The following is a 14,421-nucleotide window of genomic DNA, read 5'->3' as shown; positions in this document are numbered from 1 at the left end:
TATAATTATGTTTAATTAATTATTTGATATAAAATTGTATAGTAAGCAAAAGAAAGCTATTCAAACACTTGTAATGACTTGTAAGCATTATAAGCAGATATTATACTGTCACAAATTAATAAGTATGTCTGAACCTTGTAATTTAGGAAGTATATTATAATCACTTGTATAACTTGACAATTTATAAAATTATATTGGAAATTGCCAAGTTTTAAAAGTATTTTTTCTTGCTTATTTAACATTGTACTTTCCTTGCTTAACCCCCCAGGAAGATTGTAAGTAATTGGACAAATTTTATAAAATATATAAAATATACAAGATTACAAGCAAGTATAATACTTAAGACTTTTTCGTGATGTTACTCTTTCATGCCACGGGTGATTATTGTACCGTTAATCGAACTATCTCCACCAAGCGTCCTACCTCTGTACATGGCAATGATGGTATATTATCATGCACTTCCGTTCACTGTTGCAACGTAACTCACCCTAGGATAACCCTATCCTGATCAGTGTTCCACTCCCTTGCTGGATCTGTGCCAAAGACAGCACCATATTGTAATACATTAAATGGGTCTCTACAGTCATCATTCCCTGCTTCAATGACAAGGACTGTTTTCAAAGCATCTTCTGTAAGGCAACCAGCAACAGTGAGGCCACAGAGACCACCTCTGACAATGATATAGTTGAATGTTTGATTATCAGCAGTATTCGGATCAGAGGTTGCTCCAGATGCATGCATGCTTGGCAAAGAAGAAACTGAAGCAAGTAGATATACAGAGAGCAGCAGGGCCTTTGTGAGCATTTCAAGACAAAGACTATGCATGACAATGACAAAACCCTTGATGTTATCCTGATATCTCTTCATTACTCTCAGCAAAGGACTATGAGGCAAATGGAAATAATTCAATAACATATTTGTGAGCTAGTCCTGTGCCAGATGTTAGAAACATTAAGAGTCATCAGTATGGCAGGCCCAAAAGAACCAGCAGACTATTGCTGATTATACTTCCACACATGCTTGTCGGATATTCGAGAGTGTGTAAATGACTTTAAGCTGCTTGATGCAAGCTGCACTGTATCCTTCCCAAAGCACCTCAATCCATTTCAGAAAATATTCGTGGTCAATTAGTTGCAAGAAATGATCAAGAGTCTGAGGCAGGGATAACTTCGTCGAGACCAGTCCACCAATCGACAGCGAGCATCGGTGAGACAACTACCGTCGTGCTTCTCAGTAACTCTGCCAAACAGACGGTGGAAACCGCTGGCGCATCACTGTTGGACAAATATAAGTCGTCAGCAGAATTCTAGGCTCCTCATGGATCCCCAAAGAAAGGAATTATTGCACAGTGGGAAAAGAATACTCACATTTCCAATAATCATTGATCCCATCCTTTCCCCATCTCCCCATAACCGGATCCTCCTCCTTCAACAAGAAGCGCTCTGGCGGTGTCTCTCCAAGTGCCTCTTTGATATCCACCTCGCGCGCATCCAGGCTAGAGAGCACAGCCGCCGTGCTCATCGAGAAGTGATCCGAGCTAGTTGATACAGAGCGGAACGAGAGCGACTCGGCGGGTGTACAGAGAATCACCTACAATAATGATCCAAACGCCACGAGTATAGGAAAGCAGTGCTTCAATATCGGTTCGTGCACAGAGATGAGAAACAGATGGCGCACCACTTCGTTAAATTCATGAGGTACTGCCAAAGGCAACTTGTCAACCGGATTTGAACGGAAAGCTCTGCACGTCTTGAAGTTCTTGCGCAGCATGTTCAGTGTCGACTTGAATGTCACAGAATTCCGCTTCCCCACATAGTTCTGCAGAAGCATGAGGGAAAAGAAGCAATGCAGAAGCCATATCACTCATATCAGCCAAATATAGTAATAATATGAAAGCAGTGCAACGAAATCGAAACTTCTTATGAGAACTCACCACAGCCAATACACCATCCTTATCCAGCACATTTCCCAGTGCAGCCCAGAGCTCCATAGTGAACAGCCTTGCGGGTAACTCGCCGCCTTCAAATACATCATGCACAATCACATCGAACTTCTCATCGGCGTTCTCTCCAGCGAGACGTCGGACCCAAACAGCTGGCTCTTCGGTGATCACCTTACTGGGTTCCGGGAGTTGCAAACCGAAGTAATTTTGGACGGCGGCGATGAGATGTTCCCTGGCGTCTACGATTGTCGTATTATAGGAATTCGAGATGAGTGATTTGGCTACGGCGCCAGTTTGGACCCCGCTAGTAGATAAGAGGTGAAAACACAAGTAAGGTGACAGCTCAAGCTCGTTAAGGGGATGAGCGAAGCAACGGTCACTCACATGGAAAGTGCGCGTTTGTCAGAGGTTCCCTGCACAAGCATAATAGCTTCCAACAATGCATTTGCCGTGCCTTTTGCATCTCCCGCGTTTCCATCGTCCGTCAATACCACTTCTCCAAGGACGGAAGCATCAAGGCGAATATACCGAGTTGTCGGTGTAGTGAAATGGTTATCTACAACTTGGATAAATCCGTATGGGGTGAAACGTTGATATTGCACGGAGAGCGCGGATGGCGTGTAAGGTGGAACTGAAACTGCAAGTACGACCATATATAGTGAGAGGACCGTTATGATTTTGCTAATTTGGTGCACGTCGAAGACAGAACGGTCAGGCCTAAAGATAATTGAGAGTGTGTATGTGGTCATTGCAAGACAGACTAACTGTGCAGAAACAAAAATCAGAATTATTGTGTTACCAGATAAAAGGGAATATGGCACTGACTGTAGCATTCGGAGGAATGTTGAAATGTTGTAAGAGTGTGTCACCAACGAGCGGTTCTGCATATTTAATGATGGTAGTAAGAGCCACACAAGTGAAAACTCGTACGGTCATACGACCCATCGTTGTCGGCTCCGGATCCATATACCTTCTCTAAGCTCACATCACGTCAAATCAGTAACATTCAAACTCTACAAAGTAGCTGTTCACACACCGTCCAATTCAACCACACTGCGCCTCCCACGCCAAGTGTCGGAAAACTCAATAAAGCATGTACGAGTCCAGAGGCAAGTGTCGGTTCTTCAATCAACAACGGTGCAGCAACAGCTCCTAACGACCTCCCCGCCAGCGATGCGGCAGTTTGCAGCATAGACATTATTACTAGTGCATTTCGTTGCTGCTTGACATTATCCGGCAATGAAAACGAGAAAGCGATAAATGCAAATAGTACACCAGCGTGAAACGCCAAAGGACCGAATGTCTTTCCGAATATTGGCCTGAGCAGCGTTTGGAGTGCATGGCTCGTCAGAGTAAGGTTTGCTAAAAGAAATATAATATGGACAATGTCTTGTCTTGTTGGTTTGGCAACTGTTATTTGAGGCGGAACACTCGGTGGAGGCAGGGGCGGGGGTTCATCCAGTGTCGGTGTTGTTGCCTTCTTCGACATTCTACTACAGTTTGTAAAGCCTTGGGTACTATGGGCGTTAGTAATGCAAAGTGTATCTTCTCTGGGTCATCTCACCTTTATCCTAAGAATGGCGTTGTTGGCAGTGCACTCTGAGACCCTGTGCAAGCGGTCATCACTTTACATACGGTAGGTTGAACCATGGAAGATTTGCCGTGATGTGGAACGCGGGCCGCGATCAGCAGACTACTATATCCGGAAATCTAATTCTTTCTTGAAAAGTGTAAACTTGTGCATTTCAACCCGAGCTATAGCCGAACATTTGGCACTTGCCGTTCAGCATCCATTGAGGACAATATACTCTCGCTCTTACGGATAACAACATCACCGTATGTGTCCCAAATTCAAATTCCAGACTTCAGTGCATAAAGCTATGTGTATTTATATGTATAACTATACAGCCTATGAGGCCTTCATTGCATAAATTAATAGGGCGGTCATTCAATTAGTGCCAAAATAATGTTGATTGATGACTGGTAAATTGGCTATTTTGGAACTTTACGTACACAAGCACCAAAAATATCACTACACACAATGCACTGTAACATATTCTCTAGTTCACAAGATACTTTTCATATATTAGGATGACTACCCAAGTATGGTACACTCGTAAGTATGTCCAGTATGCGGTATGATTCCGGAGAAATCCAGAGTTGTACTAGTTGCCCTGATACAGGCTAAACCTTCACAGTCAACGGATTTCTAAATCGAACGTCCAACTGGTACGCATTCTTTAACGGTCCGTAGATTCGTGCACCACTGATGCAGATGAATGGAACACTGAAGCAATAGCTTCTATCATGCCGGGCAGGTAACAAACTGTAACGATTGGTCCCATAACATTCGACTGTTCCGAGGAGGCCAAGACTGCAGCATCTCTTCTCCAGCATATTGCATAATAACAGTACATTTATCTCATCGTCATCGTTCCAATCGTCATCATTTCCTCCATACGCATTCCAAAAGCAGTTCCTGATACAAAGCTTCTCGAGATTTGGGCACAAAGTGGGGTTGTCTCCTTCCCGAGGTAACAATGCCTTGAAGAGAATAGACATAATTGCGGAACGAGATATACAAAGAGTCTTCACGCTTGGACAGAGTAACAGGGTGTGCATATATGCCCGTTCATCGAAATATCTGCCAGAGAGTTCCAGATATTCTAAGGGTGGCTGGGACCGTCCAAGCATAACCGAAAGTTCCTCAATGTTATCTCCAGGGAAATGGTCGAGAATCAACCGCCTCAGAGCCGGAAGGGTCAGTCTCTTGACAATAAGTCTAGAAACAACATCGCAACAGAGCACAAGGGTATGTAGCTCGTGCAGTACAATTGGAGGGCTCTGTGAATTTTCGGACAGGTCGTGGAATGTGCATTCGAGAGACCGTGTCTTGAGGATCTCCAAGTTCGGCATGTGTCGGAAGATTTCCAGAGGAAACGCTCGCTGTACGCCGTGCCCATACAATGAGAGAGTACCGTGTAGACTCAATTCTCTCAAACCCGAAAGTTGCCCAGGTTCAATGTGAGGATAACTTGTCAAGTGTAGACTCCTCAGGCTCGGAGAAGAGGAAAAGTCAAGATGCACCTGTGACATGCTGTAGTCGACAGCAATTCCATCCCAGCAAACGAAGAGTGACTCGAGGATCGGTGCGTCAACAAGATGTAGCTGTGGCAGTTCCTTAGGATTGTGCCCGATGAAGGCAAAATGAGCGACGCGCCAGCGGTTTTGGTGGTCCAGTAATTTCTTTAGAATGTGCACTGCGACATCAAACTTCCACTCCGAAACGTCCAGAGTGTCGCACTCAACGGAGAGCCGAAGCGGAGAAGCCTTCGATCTCTCCATCCAAGTGTCGACGGCCCATACAAACCACGCATCTCGTTCCTCGGAGTTATGTCTATATAGACGAACGTTGACGTCTGTCCATAAAGCTGGAAGTGTTGTAGCCGCGTCGCGCCATAGCCTGCAAACCTGAGCGAGGCGCAGTGGTGCCAGCATAGTTTCCGCAGGTGGACTCCTCGGATAGTCACCAAGAAACGTGCCCAGGTACCTCATAGATTCTTGAAATGGTACATCCTCTTCCCAAAGCAGATCATCTCTCTCCTGAAGCGGCACATCCCTCTGTGACACCCGTGGAACATGCAGAAGTATCTCGTCGAGAATGTCAGGTGGAAGATCGTTTATCGTAAGCGCGTTGCTCGTGGAAGACAGAGTGTTAGGTGAATCGACCATTTAACAGTGAATTTATCTATGCCACTAGTCAGATGCAAGCATAACCAATGCAAAGAACGCACTTGCCGATTGCAAGTAGAACGTCCGGGCGTGTAGAAAGGTGTAGAGAATCAACTATTAGTAGACAAGTTGCAATCGTTGAGCCGCGAGAACCGATATATAGCTACCATGCCACTTTCCAACCACATTAAACGCTATTACTCACACGGAAAGGACCACGTATTATGGAGACGAGCAGGCCAATGCGATGGTCCTAACATTTTGCACTCCAGGCCACTGAGGCCAGCGACAACGTGCTCTATGATAGTGTTCTAGTACTTCGTACATGTCGGACAAGAGTTGCCAGTAGATATGTACAATATTAGACTGGCCAAGGGAAATGTTTAAACGTATACTTAAGGCATCACAGGATTGGGATGATAAAGTATGTCTTTGTCATCCCCATGTTTGGAAGAGATCATAACTTCTTTTTTAGGGACTAGGCATGTTACTATTTTATACAATACAAGGCTCGTCTATTTCTCAGATAGAGTAAAAAAATGGTAGGATATATACTGCATATGTGTTCAAAGATATAGATAAAAAATAATGAATAATAAGGATCTTATATTCACTGCAATGTGCAAATATATATATCTTAGGAAAAGATACAATATATTCTCGTGTATATTTTTGTGATGTAACTCTAGTTAAATATGAGTTCGTTTATGCCGACCCTATTATACTTGACAGACTATACACAAAGGGACACACCCAGCTCCTACAGCTACTCTAATGAACGTTAATCCTCAATACAATTACAACTTCTCGAATCGAATATCAAATCGGATTGACTTTGCAAAGGTCCTATAAATCTGTTTGAAGCTGACGTCGACGAACGGAATATTGAAACAGTGGCTCTCACTATGGCGAGCAGGGTGACATTCGATAGTCCCAATCAAGCTAAGCGTGTGGCACCTCTCTTCAAGCATATTGCAAAAGAACGCAAATTTTCTTTTTTCTACTTCTTCAAGATCAGGGTCTCTTATCCGAGCATATTGAATATTAGATCGACTGTCTTTGATACAAAGCTCCTCAAGATTGGGAAAACGGATGTTCCCGGCTCCCCTAAGCCCGCCTGTGTCGATTATGAACAGCAATTCTAAGAAATCGAGCAGGAAGAAGGGTCCATGATACAGCAGACAAAGAGCTTTCAGGTCTGACGTGAAGCGTCGCAGAAAAGGAGTGATATCGTCTTCAGAATAGAATCCATTGGAAATCTCCAAGTATTCCAAAGAAGACTGGGACAGTTCAATCATATTTGAAAGTCCCTCTGAGAAATCCCAGGGAAAAGGTTTGAGAATCAGGCGTCTCAGTGCTGGCAGGAGCAGCTTGCTGACGATGAATGCAGAAGTACTATCGTTGCTGAATGCAAGGGTGTGTAGTCTGTGCAACGTTATAGGGAGGGCTTGTGAATCAACTAACCCCAATAAATTGCAGTCGAGCCAGTTGGTTTTAAGGACTTCCAAGTGCGGCATGTGTCGAAAGACTTCTAGAAGATCCGCTCGTTGAACATTGATCTTGCGTCCTGAGAATTTGAGAATGCCACATAGAGTTAGTTCCCGTAGACTCGAAATTTGTCCGGATCTAATGCAAGGGATACTTGTGAGGTGTAGACTCTTCACCGAAGAACACGAAATGTCGAGGTGCACTTGTGGCATGTTGTCGCTGCTAGCAAATTCCGTGCCAAAAGACAGAGAGTGAAGCCAGGATCTGCGCGTCAACAAGGCGGAGTTGTGGCAGCTTCTGTGGGTTGTCCCCAATGAAGGTAAAACGAGCGTCCCTCCAGCGGTTTTGATGGTCCAGCAATTTTGTTAGAATGTACACTGCAGTGTCAAACTTCGACTTTGGAACGTCAAGAATATGGTACGCGACGCGTAACCGAAGTGGAGACATCTTGGATCTCTCTGTCCAAGTGTCGGCTGCTCTTACGAGCCAAGCATCCCGTTTGTTGCTGTTATTTCTATGCAGGAGAACGTTGATGTCTGTCCATAAGGATGGAAGTGATGTAGCCACATTGCGCCATAACCTGCAGACTTGAGAGAGGCGCTGTGGCGACAACATAGATTCCGCAGGTGGATCCGGGTCGCATTTAGAAAACTTGGTCGGGTATGTTGTAGATACTTGATGCGGTACGTCGCTCTGTGACATGCGTAGAACATACAGAAGAAGAGTCTCGCAGAGAATCTCAAGTGAGAGATCGTTGATCCTAAATGCGTTACTCATGGAAGACAGAGAACCAAGGACACAGAGAGCGTTTGATAATGAGATCTGTCAACGTGTTTAGTTAGAGGAAAGCATAAATCAGTGCAAAGAGCGGACTCACTGACTGAGCGAAGATGGTTCGGGCGCGTGGGAGGATGTACGGAATCACTGCTGGTAAAACGAGCTTATAACATGAAAAACTGTAGAAGCCGCTATTTATTGCTATCATAGCACTTTCTGGCCACACTCAGCGCTCTTGTTGAAGTGGAATGATTCATGATTGTGGACAGTGCGGCGGTCCGAATCTACGCACTCCAGGCCAACGGCCTTTTGCTCTGCGACAGTTTTTTGTCATGGTGCTCGTCATACAAGGACTACGGAACGACGAACTTAAACGGGTCAAGAGAAACAATTGTAATACACGAAGAATAGAGTTGGGTCAAGCTATTCGACTAGGTAAAAGCCATATGTAGTCGTTGTTCTGGAGAACTTCTGTTAATGTGTTAAGTACTTACGATACTGCTGACTAAGCTGATCATGTTTAGGGCCGGCACAAGCGCGAAGGGCGGACTTGCGAGACACGTCGCGCCGCTGTCCTCTCATTTACGCCACGACCTCCTTCGTTCTCAGCAATGTCCTCCTCCTCAACCCCGCTCATCATGTCTGACACAGAGTACTACGAGTCGACGCGTCCGAGTTCAGTGGCAACAACTCCTCCGCCTGGCGAGCTTTCAGACGATGGCAGCTTGACGAAGGAGGAGCAAGAGCTCTTGGAGGTGGAGAAAGTAGGCTGCTGGCTCTGACGTGTCCTAAAATGCGAGATCTCATAATTTATATGAATAGATTGATCGTGAAAAAGTGCCAGAAAAGGTTAAATACCTAGAAGATATGGTGAATTTGTTTTAATATTTAAGACAGGATGATTCTGAAACCACCGCCACGCTAGGATGCACAGCAGCGATGGACGCAGCTGGAGGCTCTTCTCGCGAAATCGGCTGAATATTCGGCAATTCTTCACCATCAAATGTCACTCGTCAAGGCAAAATCAAAACGACAGAAACCTGCTTCTGCTCGAAGAGGAAGACCTGCAAGAGGAAGCGGAACCAAACGTGGTCGGGGCGGCAGGCAACCTCCAGCGAAGAGGCGAAAGAAGCTTGTAGAAAGTGACTCAGAGTCGGAAGAAGAAATGAAGCAACACGATCAGAATGAAGTCAAGGAAGAAGAGAGTTTCCAACAACCTGCTCTTGTGACAGGTGGTACACTTAAAGATTACCAACTAGAAGGCGTAGCTTGGATGGCTTCATTATGGGAGAACGGGATTTCCGGTATTCTTGGTACGTGGACCACTCGGCTAATGGTATTTTTGGCGGTGCTAATCCATCGGACGTTAGCGGATGAGATGGGTCTTGGCAAGGTATTTTTGCAGAGTGTCTGGTGACGCCACAGGGCTGAGTTGAATTTTCTAGACTCTCCAAACCATTTCTTTCTGTGCATTTCTTCGCGAACGAACAAGTACACCCTTTCTCGTTGTTTGCCCACTGAGCGTATTGCATAATTGGGTAGATGAATTCGCAAGATTTGCTCCAAAGGTAGTTTCTAAGTCAGGACATGAAACGACACGGCTTACTTATTTGATAGATCCCAGTGGTTATGTATCACGGCTCTCCTGAACATCGGGCTGATCTACGCCGCAATTTAATGCCTCGCCCTGACGACGACATTGATGATGACGAAAAGCCTCCTGTGGTCGTCACAACGTACGAAATGATAATTAGGGATCGTAAAGTGCTCGAGAAGTACACTTGGTCTTTCATTGTTGTCGATGAAGGACACCGGTTGAAGAACATGAACTGCAAATTAATGCAGGAGATTAAAAAGTACACAAGCGGTGGGAGGATGGTTCTCACTGGCACGCCGCTACATGTAAGTTGGTTATTACCCATGCAGTGGCGCGACTGACATTTCCGCTTCTGATAGAATAACTTGGCTGAGCTTTGGTCTTTACTTAATTTTGTCCTACCTGATATATTTACGGATCTGGAAACGTTCCAGCAATGGTACGAGGAATTCATTAGCACGCGCTACCTGATGCTAACATTCGGCAAAGGTTCAATATTCCGACACTCAGTACCACTTTAACTTCCGAGCAAACTGGGAAGCTCGTATCGACACTACACTCTATTCTGAAGCCATTCTTGCTTCGTCGACTCAAGGCCGATGTCGAGTACAACCTTCCACCCAAGAAAGAATACGTCCTTTACGCTCCATTGACCGAAAAGCAAAAGTCTGTCTATGAGTCGGTCGTGAACGGCGATCTTCGGAAATATCTGATTGAAAACAAGCAGCAAATGACGGAGGAAGAGAAACACGCAGAAAAACAGCGCAAAGAGAAGGAAAAGGAGAGAATGCTCTCTGAGGGACGAAAGCTCCGTGTGAGAGGAGTGAAGCGAACATACGACGTCGACGGAAGTGATAAAGATTACTTCAAGAGACTGGAGTCCGGTGAGTTTGACCAGATGGGACCTTTCGTACGGCAGAAGGAGGATACTGCACTCGAGCTTGGTAGACAATATCACCATCGGAAAGCTGGTAAGTCGCTTCTATGCTGATTTTGACTGCATGGTCTCATTTTCTTGTAGTTACGCAAGTCAACAATCTCCACTTGCAAAATGTGGTGATGCAGCTCCGAAAATTGTGCTCACATCCTTTCTTGTTTGACTGGCCTGTTGACCCAGCGACGGGTGAAGAAGTCATTAATGAGGAGCTCGTCGGGGCAAGTGGAAAGATGCTTATTCTCGATCGCCTCTTGACGGAGCTGTTTAAACGCGGGCACAAGGTGCTTCTGTTTAGTCAGTTTACGACTATGCTCGATATCATTGAGGTAAGCATCTTATACAGTAACAGTGTACGCGCTTATAAAAAATATTGTTTTCAGGCATGGGCTACGGAATTCAAGGGCTGGAACATCTGTCGTATCGACGGGAGTTACGGACCCTCGCAGCGACGCGACGAAATGAACCGATTCCAGAATGGTGGAGACGATCCTGAGGCACCTCGACTCTTCCTCCTAAGTACACGTGCTGGCGGCTTAGGGATCAATCTGACCGCCGCCGACACAGTCATCTTCTACGATCAGGATTGGGTACGAATATTCTCAGCTTATCCCACTTATTCTTCCTGCTCACGAATGCTTTAATCAGAATCCTCAAATGGACATGCAAGCACAAGATCGTGCGCACCGAATTGGTCAAACCAAGCCTGTCCTTATCTTCCGCCTCGTGACAGCACATACAATTGAGCAAACAATCATGCAGCGAGCGACTGAGAAGCGCAGGTTGGAGGCGCTCGTCATTGCGAAAGGTAAACATTACCTCTTTCGGAATCGTGATGAAGTTATTGATGTTCGGCTTCAGGTAAATTTAAGGTTCCTGGATCCTTGGTCTCGAGAGGGACAGGCAGAGAAAAGGAAAACCTCGCAGACCTCGCTGCAACTCTCCTCAAACTCGAAGGCGAGAAGATCAACGTCGTGCCGAACACAGAAGCGGGGAAGACGAACGTTCTGAGTGACAAAGACCTGAACGTCCTACTCGACCGCAGTCCCGAAGTATTCGCTGACAGAGTCAAGGGATGGACGTCTGCGGATGCAGACGCAAAGAAGCCAGGAGAGATGAAAGTGGAGAAAGAAGGCAAGACGAAGGCTGCATTCGCTGTGTACGAGGCTGCTGCGGACGAGGGGAACGATGCGTTGGCGAATATGCTGGGAGAGGGAGAAGGAGAGGAGTCGGAAGATGCAGAACAAGATTAAGAAAAAAAGCCACTGGTTTTGTCTGTCCGTTTCTTGCTGTTTGTATGCTGTCCGTACGCTATTTCTTTTTTTTTTGTTATCATGGCTTGACAACTGCTTTGCGGACTCGTCTTTTTGCAACTTGCACGCTTGTATGTATTTTTAATTTCTTGAAACCTTCGTAAGACATTTCTTGTAGGTAGTAGACTTTACATTATGTAGATAGAGTTTACAGTAATCGATAGTCTTCGGGATTGAATTCATGTATTGTATCTGGGGATAATTGTGAACAAAATTCAAGAACAAGGGTCACATGGACTGTAAAGTATTTGAGTAAAATATCATTCCAAGGACTCTCAGATCTCATTGTGACAGCTTGGACGGGTTATTTCTCAGGATCACACAGGGCATCAGTTATTCCTTAGAGTCATTACATTTCCTTCTTTGTCTATCAACTATATATTTTTTCTTCATTTCTTAATTTTGGCCTTCAATCCTTTGGTCTGATTTCCAAATCGAAGTTTTTAGTACACTGGCTCAAAGCTTTACCGTGTGATCCAGGACTCTCTATTGAAATGCACTTGGAGCAAGGTATACAGATTTATGTATCTACAACACTACCACTTCCGACCCGATACATGTTGCAAACATTGGACCACTTAACTATGTGTGGATGAACAAGGTACCATCAGTGTTTATGCACTGCTTTAATTACACCCATTACACATCCTCAGGCATTACTGCATCGCTAGTGCTCCCTATAAAGCAGGTTAGATTATATTATGAAAACTCTGCATATTACTTAAATATTACCTTCATTTCCAAGCTGTTGTTCAAATTCCATGTTGCTTAAGGTTTTCATGCGATAGCTGGTACCCTCGTTGACCCCCAGTTTCCCGGCTTCCTTCATATGGAAGAACAGGCGACTTCCCAGAATAGAAAGGAATGAAAGGCTTCCAACCCGTTGGAGCAGAATACTAAGATTTAGGTTGTTAGTAGTCACGTAAAATTCCAAAATGTTTAGAACACTGCATGATACTGCACTATTTAGTAATGCCAGTTAGAGTTCGTGACTGCCACCTTGATGTACTGCTGTAACTCACAGGAGGAAGTATATCATCTGATCGCGGATGAGAACCTTTACAAGCTCAAGTCCTTTCAGCCCAGCTTCCATCTTCCAGAATTCCGCAGCTCTATACACTGCGAGCAACATGAGGATCAATCCATATACCATTGGAATAGTCCTGCACTACATCAGTCTCTGACTTGCTAGAAACCAATGTATTAAATACCAGTCAACAATGCCTAGGGACAGAAGATTTCTTGAGTTAGCACTGCAGATTGAAATATTCCTCGTTATTGCCGTGCTAGCAACTGTGCCTGGTGTGGGATCATGTCCTCAAGCCAAAGATGCAACTTGCTTACTGTGCTGTACCCATGTCCCATAAATGAATATGCCGAATTTAGCGGCTGCCTCCAAACCAAAAAGAGTCATGAGACATGTTGAAAGAAACTTCGCTGTCACGTAGTTAGCACAGGACAATTATTAAGAGCACCATACATACGGCGCGAATACAACGCTAGGACTCGAATCATGAGAATATCTGCAGAATCAGTGAAATTTAGCAATCAGAGAATAGTACAAGAATGAGGACAAGTGCATAATATATTACAGTCGATCGATACTATAATGATCCAATCTATGTGTTTTATCAGTGTGGTAAACAACATCATGAATTTGTAACACACTGGAGATGCTGAATGACCAAACTGAGAATTCACCTGAAAATAAGTCAAAATCAAGGAGATGTTGGCCTTTTGCTCATGTGCTTACATCTGTAAAGTATTTAAGTCAAGTCACCGAAAATTACTCTATACCTACTCACATGTTTTGATTGGCATTTAGCTCTCCCACTGGTTGTGATAATTAGAATTGGTATCATGAGCAAGTGTGGAACACTGCTTACCAAATATAAATGATATTGCTCCGAAAATGGCTGTATATCGGTTCTGGGTCTACTAAGTTAAAGGAATTTATTGACAGATTTAATGAACATACGAAAAAGTAAATTGAATTGGCAGGTGTAGTGAGTGGGCGTCCCTATACAATGTGGGATAGGATTCTAATTATAGAATAAATAGATGAGATAGACACTGTACCCAGAAAAACTCGATCTGTCAAAATGGTCAAAGTTAATAACACATAGCTGTTTTTAGTACAACACACCTCTCTGTCCAGAGTAATGACTATAGACAATCAGGACACAGTACTGGGGGGAAAACATTTTGGATAAACACACCAGTATCATAAATTAAAAGGGCACTAGTTAGTAGTTGCAAGCTGCCAATATTGCCCCTGTACTATTCCTGAGATAAGCTCCTGTACAGGTCCAAGATCTAGAGTATCAAATTTGGCTCTTGTCAGGGAAAAGTCCATTTTCTTATATAGCTTTATAGTTCTTATATAGTAGGATACACATTATTTATAAATTATATAGTAACTGTAAGAATTTTAATAAGGTTATAAAGTAAAGATAATTCTTATACATCTTATAAAGGTTCTAAAAGTATTATTAATGAATATAATACAGTATATGTATTATAATAGCTTTAAATATTGAGTAAATATATTTTAACAAAAATATATTAAGAGTAAATACTTTATTATAGTATTTTACTTGAAGAAAAAGACTTGTGTCTACTATATAATATAATATAA

General features: G+C 44.0%; 6 protein-coding genes across 6 annotated transcripts; 1 reads left to right on the top strand and 5 right to left on the bottom strand.

Annotated features, from left to right (window-relative positions):
* Positions 1-358: 358 nt before the first annotated feature.
* Positions 359-741, bottom strand: FOMMEDRAFT_160543 (uncharacterized protein; the record flags this gene model as incomplete). The annotated part of the gene is made up of 2 exons (XM_007270224.1): positions 359-425; positions 488-741. The coding sequence occupies 2 exons, from the start codon at positions 739-741 to the stop codon at positions 359-361; spliced, it is 321 nt and encodes a 106-aa protein (XP_007270286.1).
* A 403-nt stretch (positions 742-1,144) lies between these two features.
* On the bottom strand, positions 1,145-3,431 carry FOMMEDRAFT_160542 (uncharacterized protein; the record flags this gene model as incomplete). Its single annotated transcript, XM_007270223.1, has 7 exons — positions 1,145-1,263; positions 1,368-1,590; positions 1,678-1,818; positions 1,934-2,246; positions 2,327-2,706; positions 2,768-2,917; positions 2,979-3,431. The coding sequence occupies 7 exons, from the start codon at positions 3,429-3,431 to the stop codon at positions 1,145-1,147; spliced, it is 1,779 nt and encodes a 592-aa protein (XP_007270285.1).
* Positions 3,432-4,388: 957 nt separating this feature from the next.
* Positions 4,389-5,674, bottom strand: FOMMEDRAFT_31186 (uncharacterized protein; the record flags this gene model as incomplete). Its single annotated transcript, XM_007270131.1, has 2 exons — positions 4,389-4,486; positions 4,525-5,674. 2 exons carry the CDS (start codon positions 5,672-5,674, stop codon positions 4,389-4,391), a joined length of 1,248 nt encoding a protein of 415 aa, XP_007270193.1.
* A 797-nt stretch (positions 5,675-6,471) lies between these two features.
* FOMMEDRAFT_160540 (uncharacterized protein) lies at positions 6,472-8,147 on the bottom strand (the record flags this gene model as incomplete). The annotated part of the gene is made up of 3 exons (XM_007270222.1): positions 6,472-7,426; positions 7,539-7,984; positions 8,040-8,147. The coding sequence occupies 3 exons, from the start codon at positions 8,145-8,147 to the stop codon at positions 6,472-6,474; spliced, it is 1,509 nt and encodes a 502-aa protein (XP_007270284.1).
* A 474-nt stretch (positions 8,148-8,621) lies between these two features.
* FOMMEDRAFT_128129 (uncharacterized protein) lies at positions 8,622-11,780 on the top strand. Its single transcript, XM_007270221.1, has 12 exons — positions 8,622-8,703; positions 8,763-8,809; positions 8,865-9,252; positions 9,310-9,332; positions 9,385-9,507; positions 9,557-9,841; positions 9,896-9,975; positions 10,026-10,507; positions 10,558-10,799; positions 10,854-11,060; positions 11,119-11,278; positions 11,332-11,780. The coding sequence occupies exons 2-12, from the start codon at positions 8,807-8,809 to the stop codon at positions 11,721-11,723; spliced, it is 2,385 nt and encodes a 794-aa protein (XP_007270283.1). The 5' UTR covers positions 8,622-8,703; positions 8,763-8,806; the 3' UTR covers positions 11,724-11,780.
* Positions 11,781-12,422: 642 nt separating this feature from the next.
* Positions 12,423-13,298, bottom strand: FOMMEDRAFT_160538 (uncharacterized protein; the record flags this gene model as incomplete). The annotated part of the gene is made up of 6 exons (XM_007270220.1): positions 12,423-12,460; positions 12,516-12,679; positions 12,806-12,946; positions 12,995-13,007; positions 13,128-13,220; positions 13,268-13,298. The coding sequence occupies 6 exons, from the start codon at positions 13,296-13,298 to the stop codon at positions 12,423-12,425; spliced, it is 480 nt and encodes a 159-aa protein (XP_007270282.1).
* Between the last annotated feature and the right edge of the window lie 1,123 nt (positions 13,299-14,421).

Source organism: Fomitiporia mediterranea (genome assembly GCF_000271605.1).
Source record: "Fomitiporia mediterranea MF3/22 unplaced genomic scaffold FOMMEscaffold_12, whole genome shotgun sequence".
NCBI classification, from domain to species: Eukaryota; Fungi; Basidiomycota; class Agaricomycetes; order Hymenochaetales; family Hymenochaetaceae; genus Fomitiporia; species Fomitiporia mediterranea.
This window is presented reverse-complemented; position numbering and strand designations above follow the sequence as displayed.

What these genes read in the sequence shown, in the direction of transcription:
- FOMMEDRAFT_128129 (XM_007270221.1), top strand. An exon ending in ATGAGATGGGTCTTGGCAAG is followed by an intron (nt 9,333 to 9,384) that starts GTATTTTTGCAG and finishes TGAATTTTCTAG; the next exon opens with ACTCTCCAAACCATTTCTTT. An exon ending in ATATCACCATCGGAAAGCTG is followed by an intron (nt 10,508 to 10,557) that starts GTAAGTCGCTTC and finishes ATTTTCTTGTAG; the next exon opens with TTACGCAAGTCAACAATCTC.